At 45.5% G+C, this 13741-nt stretch overlaps 1 protein-coding gene across 20 annotated transcripts in view; it reads right to left on the bottom strand.

Annotated features, from left to right (window-relative positions):
- LOC103103990 (neurexin-2) overlaps positions 1-13741 on the bottom strand; it is a 125946-nt gene that overhangs the window by 84176 nt on the left and 28029 nt on the right. For all 20 annotated transcript variants that reach the window (XM_056801489.1, XM_056801497.1, XM_056801494.1 and 17 more), the window contains 2 exons: positions 3529-3915; positions 2873-3076 (listed from right to left, as the gene is read on the bottom strand). In XM_056801489.1, coding sequence (XP_056657467.1) covers positions 2873-3076; positions 3529-3915 — 591 coding nt within the window. The remainder of the gene's footprint in view (positions 1-2872; positions 3077-3528; positions 3916-13741) is intronic.

Raw genomic sequence — 13741 nt, 5'->3', positions numbered from 1 at the left:
ATTCATTGGTTGGTGGTTGATTGAGGACCCACTTCTTGAGTAGCCTCAAAACAGTCTTTTCTGTTGATTTCTCTCTCTGTCTCTGTCTCTCCCTCCCTCTCTCTGTCTCTCTCCCCTTCTCTCTCCCTCTCCCTCATCCTTTCTTCTTTCTCTCTCCTCTCTCTCTGTCTTTCTGTCTCTCCTTCCTTCTCTCTTTCTCTCTCCTTTCTATGTCTGTCTCTCCTTCCCTCTCTTTCTGTCTCTCTCATCTGTCTGTCTGTCTCTATCTCTCTCTGTCTCTATCTGTCTCTCTCATCCCTATATCTGTCTCTCTCTCTGTCTCTCTCTCTGCCTGTCTCTCTTTCTGTCTCTATCTCTCCTTCCTTCTCTCTTTCTGTCTCTCTCATCTCTATGTCTGTCTGTTTCTCTCCTCTCTGTCTCTCTTCTTTCTCTGTGTCTCTGCCTCTGCCTCCGTCTCTCTCTCTGTCTCTCTCTGTCCTTGTCTGTCTCTCTGTCTCTCCTTCCCCCTCTTTCTGTCTCTCTCATCTGTCTGTCTATCTCTATCTCTCTCTGTCTCTCTATCTCTCTCTGTCTCTATCATCCCTATGTCTGTCTCTCTCTCTGTCTCTCTCTCTGTCTCTCTCTCCTTCCTTCTCTCTCTTTCTGTCTCTCTCATCTCTGTCTGTTTCTCTCCTCTCTCTGTCTCTCTCCTTTCTCTGTCTCTCTGTCTCTCTCTCTCTGCCTGTCTCTCTTTCTGTCTCTGTCTCTCCTTCCTTCTCTCTTTCTGTCTCTCTCCTCTCTCTGTCTCTCTCCTTTCTCTGTGTCTCTGTCTCTGTCTCTCTGTCTCTCTCTCCTTCCTTCTCTCTCTTTCTGCCTCTCTCATCTCTATGTCTGTCTGTTTCTCTCCTCTCTCTGTCTCTCCTTTCTCTGTGTCTCTGTCTCTGTCTCTGCCTCTGTCTCTCTCTCTCCCCCTCTGTCTCTTTCCTCTCTCCTTCACCTTGTATAAGCCCAGGTTCCCTCCGATGGGCACAGAGCCCTCCACCCCACCTCTAGCCACCCCCATCCTCCTTCCACCAGGGTTTATGTTCCTCCTGCCCCCGGGGACCCCCACAGTGGCTCTGTGCTTTACCATCTGCCTCCACCAATGTGTGCATCCAGAGCCTTGGCTGATGCCTGTTGACACCCCCCAGCTAAGCTGCCTCAAAGTCCTTGGCTCACATCTGTCCAGGAAGCGTCCCATTAGGGAGTGACCAGTGACCCCGTCTCAGTTTCCTGTCTGCTCTCTTGGCCCATATGAGCCAAAGGAAAGGGGGGGGGGGGAGTAGGAAGCAGAAGAGTTCCTCATCTAGCTAAATGGAAGATTCTAGGAGGGACCTTAGCTATCAGCCACTTGAACCCCCTCATTTTATGGAAGAGTAAATGGAAACCCAGAGAAGGGAATTCATTTGCTGGAGCTCACCAAGGAAGTGGAGGCAGAGCCAGAATTCAAACCCAGGCCCTTTGATTCCAAAGGAAGACCTCTTCTCCCATTCTAGTGGCTCCCTCTATTGATCACTCCCAAAGGATGTCATCTGTCTGTCCCTGGCTCTTAGCCCATTGCTCCTCTCCCATTAGCCTGGGAGCTCCCCCAGAGCAGGGACTGTTTATCCGGACCCTGTTTGGGGCTGGCCTGTGCTTGGCACCATGTTTGGCACACAGTAGGTGTCTAATACGTGCTTATTGACCTCCAGACTGCCCAAAGCAGCCTGTATCACATGCAGACCTTTATTCCATCAACGCCTCAGTTAAGTACTTCCTGCTCCACAGACTCCACAGACAAAATGGGGCCCAGTGACTGACCCTGGCACCGAGGGGGCTCTTGGACCCAGGCAAGGCTTAAGATCACCGACTGAGAGTCAGAAGGGGTCTTAGTGATCACGGAGTCCAACCCCAGCCTTTTTACAGCTGGGGAAACTGAGGCACAGAGGTAAATGGGGCTGTAAGCAGCCAGGCTGTATGACCCCAAACTCTGCTCTTTTTGTTTAACCGCTGACCTTCCATCTTAGAAGCAATACTGTGTGTGGTTCTAAGGCAGAAGAACGGTAAGGGCTAAGCCATGAGGGTGAAGCGACTTGCCCAGGGTCACCCAGCTAGGAAGTAACTGAGGCCAGATTCAAACCCAAGACCTCTGGTCTCTAGGCCTGGCTTTCAATCCTTTGAGTCACCCAGCTGTCCCAACAATACAGCTCTTTGATGCCTCTCCATAATGATAAGGAGGGCCTTTGTGTTGTTATTTTTAATCATCATCTCCATCTCTCTCTGGCATCCAGTCTAGGCTATGGTGGAGTCTTATTAAGACATTTGGCCTTGAATTCAGCAAAGACCTGGATTCGAATCCCACCTCTGGCCCCCATTAGCTGTGTGACCTTGGACCACTTCTCTGAGACTTCATTGGCACATCTGTAAAATGGGATGAATGGATTGCGAGCTGCCAGTTGAGGCAGCCAAGGCTGCGGGGGTGGACGGGCTCCTGTCATCCCTGCTTTGCCATTTGACCCCGGCAGCCATGGGGGCAATCCACCCCAGTGCTGCCCCCGCCTCATCCCTTTGTTGCCTGTCATGTATGCGCAGGGGCCCAAGGGTGGGGGCTGGTGCCCGGGAGCGTGCTATGAGTCAGGGACTAGCCTGACCGGGACTCTTTGTGTACACGGCGCCCCAGACGCACACAGGCAGATGGTGTTATCCACGCTGTATGTCACAGCTCCAAGGGTGCCAGCGCAGGCGGCGGCGTCTCCCCGCGTTCTGCCTCTCTCTGGCTGTGTCCCCACAGCCCCCCGCCCTCCCTGCTTCTCCAGAGGAAGGGGAGGGGGCCGGGGCAAGGTCGGGGTCACCACTGGAGGGGGAGGGGGGTTACCAAGGTTGACGGTGAGCTTCATCCTCCCCCCATCCAGCTCCAGGCGCAGGGTGTCCGCTGACTCCTTGGAGGTGGTGGCCATCATGAGGCCGTAGGCACGCTGGGACATGAACCTCAGGGACACGTCCTCCGCCTCAGTGTGCATGGCTGTGGGCAGCATGATCTTCATGTACATGGAGCCGTCGTAGCTCAGAACCGTGGCCTCTGCCCCAGGAAAGAGGGAGAGAGCAGTTATGGGGGGTTGGGGGGGCATGGGGCGGAGAGGGGACAGGAGAGAGAAGGGTGCCGGAGAAGTGTCAAGGGGCCGATGGGCAAGCCCAAAGGGGGAGAGAGAAGAGGGACGAAGGGGGGGCCGAGGGCATGTGGAGATGAGTGAGGGACCCTGTGGGGGACAGAAAGAACAAGACAATGGCATGGGAGGGCATCTAGAACAGAGCTGGGCTGGGGGGACCCGAATGGGGAGGAAGAGCAGGGATAGGAATCTGAAGATGCCAAGGAGGACAAGGGCAAGGTGTTATGGGTTCTGGGCGGGGGAGAGGTATGGGGGATAATGCTGGCTAGGGATGAGGTGGGGGAGAAGAGGGACCCTGAAGGGCAGAGAGCACCGGGATGAGGGGCAGGGACCAGCGGGGCGCCCCAAGGCAAACCAGACTTACCTCTCTCACAAACCCGGCCCAAGAAGCCTGTCCCAACACAGTCACAGACAAAGCGGTTCCAGCCTTCTCGACAGACGCCCCCATTTCGGCAGGGAGCTGTTCCACACTGCTTCAGGGTCTCTCGGGAGCAGAAAGGGGCAACCCCCACAGCGCCCTGGGCTTCGGCCAAGCTCCGAAGGTCCCGGCTGCGCCCGTCAATGAAGAGGTCTCGAACGCAGCCCACGTATCCAGCCCGGAGTGCCGCCGTCCACACTTCGGGGGGCAGCGGCAGGTCTGGCCGCCCCCCTTCAGGGAGGCCCCCCAAATACAGCTCACTCTCCAAGTCCAGAATCTCACTCTCCCCACTAGCCAAAAAGGGGGTGCTTCTGCTGTTCACCGAGATGGAGCCTGAAGGACCAAGGGAGAGAGAGAAGGAAGAGGGCATCAGTGGGTGTTTGAGGAGGTGTTGAGGGCTGGGGGGGGAGGTATGGAAGGAGGCAAGGGACAGCAAGCTAGATGGAGGATGGGGGCAAGAAAGGGATGAAGGAGGGGTGGAGCAGGGAAGGAACAGGGGCATGGAGGGGAGCTGGGAAAAGACTGGTGAAATGAGGACACAATAGGGGGGAGTGCGTCCCTCTGCCAGCCCTCGAGAGATAGGATTTGATAACTGGAAAGAGCCTCAGGGATTATCCAGTCCAAACCCATTCTGCAGATGAGGAGACAGAGGCCACAGTCAACCCTGGACTTTGTACTTTGTACCTTCCCTTGCTACAGTTCTGAGGACTTGGACCTCAGAGGTCATCTAGTCCAGTCTTGTTATCTTCTAGATGAGGAAACAGGCCTAGAGGTTGAGTCTAGTACAACACAGTTAGGGGGAGCCACAACTGTCAGGAAGACATGAGTTCAAATCCAGCCTGAGACACTTACTGACTGTGTGACCCTAGGCAAGTCACTTCACCTCTGACTCAGTTTCTTCCATTGTAAAATGGGGATCATAATATTAAGGACCTCCTTCCCAGAGTGGTTGTGAGGCTCAGATGAGAATATAAAAAGTGTTTGGCCAATGATAAAGTGCCATATAAATGCTAAATATTAAGTGACAAAACCAGAATGCAGGTCTTGTGATTCAGAGGTGTGCCTGAGATCACAAAGGGATCAGGATTTGAACCCATGTCCTTTGATTCCAAATCTTGGGTTCTTTCCACTGCTTCCTAGCTGCCTCCACCTCATACTTTAATTTTTGTCCTGCTGTTCAGTGTCTGTTAAACAACTACGGCTTAACTTTCAAAGGTCAAGGACTAGAGGGGCAGCTGGGTGAGTCAAGCCCGAGATGGGAGGTCCTGGGTTCATATCAGCCACTGCTGAGTGGGATGACCTTGGGCAAGTCACTTAACCCTTACTGCTCTTCTGCTTTGTAAACATTCGGCAGTATTGGATTGTAAGCCAGAATGTCTGGGATGCCTCCCAGAACTGTCCAGAAAGGAAGAAGGACTCTGGGTCTCCAGGGGAGTCCAGACCTCCTAAAAGAGGCAGAGAACATTAGGGCAGAAGGAAGCTTGGACAGCCAGAGGGGCTCCAGGGACAGCTCAACCTGAACCAGCAGAAGCGGGGACATCTGCCACTTGCTCAGACACCAGGAGAAGGACAGGCTGGGCAGCCTGGACTAGGGGCAGAAAACCACCCCAGTGAGGAAAAGAAGCTACTCAAGGAAGAAAGCGGCAGGAATGGGCTGGGCTCAGGTCCCAGCCTTTCCGAGCCCAGGGAAGCTCAGGGGGCATTCCGTCCACATTATACTGGGAACTACAGAAATCAGCCAGAAAGCGATTCCTGCCTGGGATTACCCAGCCTTAGCTTGAATGTGTAGGGAGCAGCCCACTGCTTTCCAAGGCAGCCCGGCCATACCCAACTCACACGGACAGGGGTGTCCTCTTCCATTACCTTCCACCAGGCCTCTCTGGCCAGCCCAGTTCATCAGGGCCCCCCCTTGTATTCCCCCATTTTAGAGAAACTGATAAAAATATATATAATCTGGATGGGGGAAGGAAAGTAATACAGAGGGGAAAACATGTAAATATTGAATTAATTTAACATAGAAGGGACAAAGGAAAGGGAAATGGGAAAGGGTGAAATCCGAATTCTTTTACCCACTAAATAAACAATATCTGACTTACACTAGACTAAAACCTAAGTTATCTAAAGGCAAGTCCAAGAGGGGATCAGTATCTCACAGAGTCCTTGGTGAGCCAGTATTGATCCAAGCTGGTCCACTGGATTATTCTCTCCAGAATTTCAAACCAGGAGATATGGTATATGTTAAACATTTTGCTAAAACATCAGCAACACAAGAGAGTTGGGTGGGTCCTTACACCATTATGTTAGTCACTCCATCTTCGGTAAAAGTTTTGGATAGAGACTCATGGTATCATTGTTCACATATATAATTAGCACATGGTATAAATAATGAAAATGTACAAATTATTGGACAAGAAGAAATTGAAGAATAAATAGTAGAAAGTGAGAATCATCAGTCAAATTGAGTCTGCAGTCAGAAAGATCAGTAAAGAGAGGATCATTCCAGTGGAAGAGGACATCTGGATGGAAGAGGACAATGCAGATGAAGAAGAGAATACAGGAAATTAATGGACATTGTTAAAAGACTGAAAACTTGTTTAAAGACGTTGAGAAATTTGCAATGAAAAGGATCACAGGATTAATGAACTAATGAATTAAATTTTGGAGTAATGTATTATAACACAAAACAACAACACATATTTACAAACATTCATAAATATATTTGCTACCATGGAGTTGGAGAAGAAAAACTCTTCAAGTAAAATGAAATGAGAAAAGAAGGAAAATCACAAGGAGTGGTAAGTATATTACATGCAACAGTAACATAACATTAACATAACAGTAACACTAACATAACACTAGCAAAACAACATAACATAGTAAAAATAACAACATATAATGTAAACACAAATACATAAACATGGTTAGGTTACATTGATTCACTATGTGAATGAGTGAAACAATGTATAGTTAGGGTACTAACAATGTCATAAGTAGTTACAAATTAGTTAGTTACTAATAAAAATTAGGTAGATACTTAGGTTAGTATAGAAATATAAGTAGACAGGAGAATTTTGTTAAGATAGGGCTTTAGATAGATAAAGATTAAAATTTAAGATAAATAAGATAAGGTACTGACTTACATTATAACATACATAATGTACTTAACACAAATAACATATAACATCACATATCACACAAAATTGTAAATACATATGTAAATATATGTAAATAGTGTGTATAATAGTTAGAATTGTAAAATTGTATTAGTGTGTATATATATGTAAAATATATGTATCATAGGTGTAAATATGAAGTGTATATGAGTATAGCGTGCATGTATATATTGTGTGTAGTATATGTATATATGTAAAACTTATGTAAATAGATAACTTATGTATAATTTAATCTATTGTTACATGTAATTTGCATAAGTGAGTTTAGTGTTTTGATTTAATTTCTGTGTAAAATTTATACAATGTTGTGTTTATTGTAATTTTTTAAAAATGTCTCTAAGTTTGCTGTTATGCATTACAATAGTAGTAGTATATTTCGTATTAGTAGATAAGAGAGGTATTTATGAGTTTAATGTTTGCATAGAAGTTGTGTTTCTCTTTTGTTTTTGATTTTATTTGCTTGTGCTTTTGCGTATGTTTGAAATTTGTACTTGTTCATTATTTAATCCCTTTTTTCCTTTCCTTGATGAAATCCCTAGAATAGGATAGTTATTAGATAAGTTAAGATAGTTGAGTGTAGGTGGTTTGTTAATTAGGGTAGATATTTTAGTTTAGGTAAACTGTAAGTAAGTTAGTTTGTGCACAGATGCCAAAATAGTGTTTTCAACACAATTTAGGCTTTGTGCAAAGGGGGGACTGTAGCAATGGAAAATAAAGGGTGCAAGGAATGATGGATAGGGGTATGAGACACAGAATTTTTCTGAGCCTGATTGGGTCAGAATTCCTAGGGACAGTTGATTAACTGACACTCTGGACTTGAAAGAGGAAAGAGACAGGTGTATGTGTGTATCAGCTTGAAAACAAATCCATCAAGATACTGGGTTTTTTAATATCTACTGGCTGTTGTGTGGAGTCATTCTTCAGTCTTCTGCTGGACAGTGATTGAAGAGTGGAATATCTACTTGGAAGAGACCATCTGTGGACATTACACCTGGGATTCCTGTTTCTGGCTCACCAAGGCTCTTTGTGAGATACTGATCCCCTGTTGGACTTGCCTTTAGATAACTTAGGTTTTAGTCTAGTGTAAGTCAGATAATGTTTATTTAGTGGGTAAAAGAATTCAGATTTCACCCTTTCCCATTTCCCTTTCCTTCATCCCATCTATGTTAAATTAATTCAATATTTATATGTTTTTCCCTCTGTATTACTTTCCTTCCCCCGATCCAAATTATATATACTTTTAAGGAAAATGGGCTGAGAAAGATGAATATACATTTGTCCACAGATTGGGTTTGGATCAACATCTCACACTCTACACCAAGATAAATTCAGAATAGGTGAATGAATTGAATATAAAGAAGGAAACTATAAGTAAATTAAGTGAACACAAAATAATATACTTGTCAAATCTTTGGGAAAGGAAAGATTTTAGGACCAAGAAAGAGTTAGAAAAATTACAAAATGTAAAATAAAGAATTTTGATTTCATTAAATTAAAAAAAGTTTTGTACAAACAAAACCAATGCAACCAAAATTAGAAGGAAAGCAACAAATTGGGGAAAAACTTCATAACAAAAACCTCTGACAAAGATCCAATTACTCAAATTTATAAAGAGCTAAATCAATTGTACAAAAATCAAGTCATTCCCCAATTGATAAATGGGCAAGGGACATGAATAAATAGACAATTTTTAGATAAAGAAATAGAAACTATTAATAAATGCATGAAAAAGTGTTCTGAATTAGAGAAATGCAAATCAAAACAATGCTGAGGTATCACCTCACACCTAGCAGATTGGCTAACATGACAGCAAAGGAAAGTAATGAATGTTGGAGGGGATGTGGCAAAGTTGGGACATTAATGCATTGCTGGTGGAGTTGTGAATTGATCCAATCATTCTGGAGGGCAATTTGGAACTATGCCCAAAGGGTGCTAAAAGACTATCTGCCCTTTGATCCAGCCATACAACTGCTGGGTTTGTATCCCAAAGAGATAATAAGGAAAAAGACTTGTCCAAGAATATTCATAGCTGCACTCTTTGTGGTGGCCAAAAATTGGAAAATGAGGGGATGCCCTTCAATTGGGGAATGGCTGAAAAAATTGTGATATATGTTGGTGATGGAATACTTTTGTGCTCAAAGGAATAATGAACTGGAGGGATTCCATATGAACTGGAATGACCTCCAGGAAGTGATGCAGAGTGAAAGGAGCAGAACCAGGAGAACATTGTACACAGAGACGGATACACTGTGGTACAATCAAATGTAACTGATTTTGATACTCATAACAATGCAATGATCCAGGACAATTCTGAGGGACTCATGAGAAAGAACATTCTCCATATCCAGAGAAAGAACTGTGGGAGTAGAGATGCAGAAGAAAAACAACTGCTTGATCACATGGTTCTATGGGAATATGATTGGGGATGTAGACTCTAAGCAATCACCCTGGTGCAAATATCAATAATATGGAAATAGGTCTTGATCAATGACACATGTAAAACCCAGTGGAATTGTGCATTGGCTACAAAGGGGAGGGGAGGGAAAGAACATGATTCTTGTAACCAAGGAAAAATATTCTAAATTGACTAATTAAGTAAAAAATTAAATTAAAATATATCTAGATATATACATATATCTATATATATATTCTTTTGTCCAGGATCACAGAGCAGTAAGCGGCAGAAGCAAGATTTTAACTCAAGTCTTTCTGACTCCAAGTCCATTTTATTGATGAGGAAATAGGATTTAAAACAAACCAAATCTCTCTTCTAAATGACAGCTCTACTTGAATCCAATCCAGACCCTTTACTATGGCACCCAGAACCAAACACAAGCATGATCTAACCAGGACAGAACATGGCGGTGATGGTGGGAACCACTATGACCTCTCTCATTTTCCAAGCTTGTTTCATTTTTTTAAACCCTTACTTTCTGTCTTCATAACAACACTAAGACAGAAGGGCAAGAGCTAGACAGATGGGCTTAAGTGACTCACCCAGGGTCACTCAGCTAGGAAGTATCTGAGGCAAGATTTGAATCCAGAACTTCCTGTCTCCAGACCTGGTGCTTTATCCACTGAGCCACATAGCTGCCCCTGTTGTGCTAATCCTTTTTTTTTTTTAACCCTTACCTTCCATATTAGAATCAATACTGTGTAGTGGTTCCAAGGCAGAAGAATGGTAAAAGCTGGACAATGATGTGAAGTGACTGGCCCAGGGTCACCCAGCTAGGAAGTGTCTGAGGCTAGATTGGAACCTAGGACCTCCTATCACTAAGCCTGGCTCTCCATCCATTGAGCTGCCCAGCTACCCCCTCGTTCCAGTCTTATATCACCCCATCCAGCATCCAGGGGACTGCCATCTGTCCTCCTCCAGACCCCTCTCCCATCTTCCTCAGAGTCCAACATCTGGGGCCAAGGTTTCCTGTCTACTCCAACTCCTGGCCTCAGCTTTAATAACTTGTATGCATGCTAAGGATCTTTCCAAATGCAGACCCCAAGTTCTTCAACATCATCTATTTCTATGACTGTTAGCCTCATTTGGACAATAAGCCAATAATCTCAGGCACCCATGAGGTGGCCACCTGTAGGACCTTACCATTCCCCATGCTTTGCTCCCCCCTAGCCCCATCTCTGACCAGTCCCCGGCTCTGCCACCCCGCCCAGAGCCTCACTCTTCCTAAACCTGTTCTTCCTTCCAGGCCTTGAACCCACGGTGATGTTCCAGCCCATCAGCCCTACTCTGATCTTGCTTTCCTTCCTCCAACCTCCCCCCACTCACCCAGTTCCAACAAGGAGGAAACAGTGTCCTGTGGAACCCCCTCCTGCCTCCTCCTTCTGGTTTAATCCCTGCTGGGGTCACCTCCTCTCCTGCTACTGATCGCTGCTGAAGGAGTCACCGAAGAGTGTGCCGAGTCCTTGGAAATTCATAGGGTCGGTGGGAACCTCCCCCATTGTGGGATCCTTTCGTTCTTCCACACAGACCCCACCAGCTGTCCCAAGCTCTCCTCTGCCCTCAGGCCCCCATTGAACCCAGACCCTTTCTCTCAGCACATGCCTTCCCACCTGAGATGCCCTTGCAAGAAACAGGCTGTTTTGTTGTTTTTACTCTCAGCACCCAGGACAGTGTCTGGCACCTCAGAGGCACTTAATAATTAACAAAATAAACCCTTACCTTCTGCCTTAGCCTGGATACTTGGTATTGGTTCCAAGGCAGAAGAGTGGTAAGAGCTAGACCATCAGGGTTAAGGGACTTGCCCAGGGTCACACAGCTAGAGAGTATCTGAGTCCACATTTGAACCCAGGACCTTCCAACTCCAAGTCTGGCTCTTTAATCACTGAGTCACCCAGCTGCCCCATGACACTTGATTGCTAATCAAATGGAATTGAATTAATCTTGAGCACCCTACCACATATCAATGGCATTCTATATCCATTATCTCTTCTATATTCCAGTACCAGGGAAAGAGGTACTTCTTCTTACAGTCCAAATTAATCTCATTGCTTCTTCCTTGATCCCATCCCTCTCCCATCTCCTTCAGGACCTTGTTCCAGTGATCACTACTCTTTTCTCTGGCTCTGTCTGGCTCTGGCTCTTCGGTCACCCTCTACTCCCTCCTTCTGCACCACCCACACTCCCCTCAGCTCCTTCAGAGTCTAACTTCTGACCCCCCACTTTCCTGCAAGAGCCCTTTCAAAGGTCACTACTGACCTCTGAAATGCTAAATCTGATGGCCTTTTCTCAATGCTCATCCCGCTTGACCTCTGCTGCTTTTGGCAGAGCTTTTCAGGCTATTCTGAGAGATGGCAGAGCTTGATGGATGATGTGGAGAGGTGGCATCAGAACTGTTTGGAAGGCAAGAGCCAGAGTCTTCATGAATGAATTAATACCAACTTGGAAAGAGGTCTCTAGTGGAGTGCCTCAGAGATCTAGCTTCAATCTTTGGTTTTAAAGAATTTAATTTATTCTTTGGATGGCACAAAACTGGGGGGAACAGCCAAAACATTGGATAACACGGTTAGGGCCCCAAAAGATCTCACTGAGCTGGTTGGTATCAATTGGTGGGCAGGCATTTATCAAGGACCTCCTATGTGCCAGACAGTATGCTGGGCAGGGAGAGTGCAAAAGCAAAATGAGCCAATCCTGCCCTCAAGAAGCTTACATTATTATGCCCAAAGGACTTTAAAAGAATGCACTCCCTTTGATCTAGCAATACTAGGCTTGTACCCCAAAGAGATAAAAACAAATGGGAAAGGTTTTGTTAATCAAAAATATTTATAGCAGAGCAAAAAAATGGAAAATGGGGGGGTGTGCCTCGATTGGGAAATGGCTGGACAAATTGTGGCATCTGATGGCGATGGAATACTACTGTGCTATAAGGAACGGTGAACTGCTTGATTTCTATAAGAACTGGGAAGACCTCCATGAACTGATGCAGAGTGAAAGGAGCAGAACCAGGAGAACATTGTACACAGAGACTGATACACTGTGGTACAATCGAATGTAACTGATTCTGCTATTAACAGCAATTCAATGATCCAGGATAATCCCAGAGGACTTATGAGAAAGAATGTATCCACATCTAGAGGAAGAACTGTGGGAGCAGAAATGTAGGAGAAAACATGTGATTTATCACTTGTTTATATGGTGATTTGGGGTTTGAATTTTTTAAAATGACTCTATTACACAGATCCAGAGATCAGAGGTCTGGGTTCAAATCTGACCTCAGATACTTCCTAGCTGTGTGACCCTGGGCAAGTCACTTAACCCCCATTGCCTAGCCCTGACCACTCTTCTGCCTTGGAATCAATACACAGTATTGATTCTAAGAGAGAAGGTGAGGGTTAAAAAAATAAAATAAAATGACTCTATTATAAATATGAATAATATGGAAATAGGTATTGAGTGATAAGACATGTATGTACAATCCAGTGGAATTGCTTGTCAGCTCTGGGAGGGGGGAGGAAAGAGGGAAGGAGAGAACATGAAGCACGTAACCATGGAAATTGTTTTGAAAAATTTTAACAATTGGACTAAGATCAATAAACAGAGCAAAAGCATATAAAACAAAAAAGAAGCTTGCAGTCTATTGGGAGGAGACAATAGGTTCACAACTAAAGTAAAAGCAGGATAGAAACAAAATAAATTCACAGCACTAACAACTGGGAATGCAGAAAAGGCCTCTTGAAAGAGGGAGCACTGAAAAAAGCTGTGAGCTCCAAAAGTGAATGACGAGGAAGGAAAGCATTTCAGGCATGGGGGACAGTCTAGACCAGGCACGGAGGTGGTAAATGGATTATCATGTGCAGAGGGAAGCTGATCAGATGAAACTGAGTAAATAATGATAAATATAAAGTCTCACCCTTGGGTTAAATACCCAACTCCCCAAATTCACGATCAAGGAATGTCGGATCAAGAGATGTTGGTGTGACTGAAAATCATGGATTTTTAAAAAAAAATCTTTACTTTCCATCTTAGAATCCATAGTATGTACTGGTTCTAAGGCAGAAGAGTAGGAAGAGCTAGGCAATGGGGGTTAAGTGACTTGCCCAGGGTCACTCAGCTAGGAAATGTCTGAGGCCAGATTTGAACCCAGGACCTGCTGTCTCTAGGTCTGGCTCTCTATCCACTGAGCAACCCAGCTGCCCCTATCATGGGCTTTTAATGCACTTCAGGCTGAACATGAATCAGCTAAGACGTGGTCCCTAAAATCCTCCTGGTGATCTTAGACAGCATTAAGAAGGGCGCAGTCTTCAGGACCGGGCGAGTGATGATTCCACTGTCCTCTGCTCTGGCCAAATCCCCCCCAGAACACATTTGAGGAGAGAAATGATGACAAGTTGGAAAGCATTCAGAGGACTCAAGCAGAGGGTTGAAGGGCCAGTAGACTGGCGGAACTGGGCACGTTTAGCCAGGAGAAGGGAGGCTTCGGGGAGGGAGTTGGCTGTATCTGGAAACCTGACTTAAGGAAGAGGAATCAGACTTG

Source organism: Monodelphis domestica, chromosome 6 (assembly GCF_027887165.1).
Source record: "Monodelphis domestica isolate mMonDom1 chromosome 6, mMonDom1.pri, whole genome shotgun sequence".
In the NCBI taxonomy this organism is placed as follows: Eukaryota; Metazoa; Chordata; class Mammalia; order Didelphimorphia; family Didelphidae; genus Monodelphis; species Monodelphis domestica.
The sequence above is the reverse complement of the archived record's forward strand: the minus strand, read 5'-3'. Positions and strand labels throughout refer to the sequence as shown.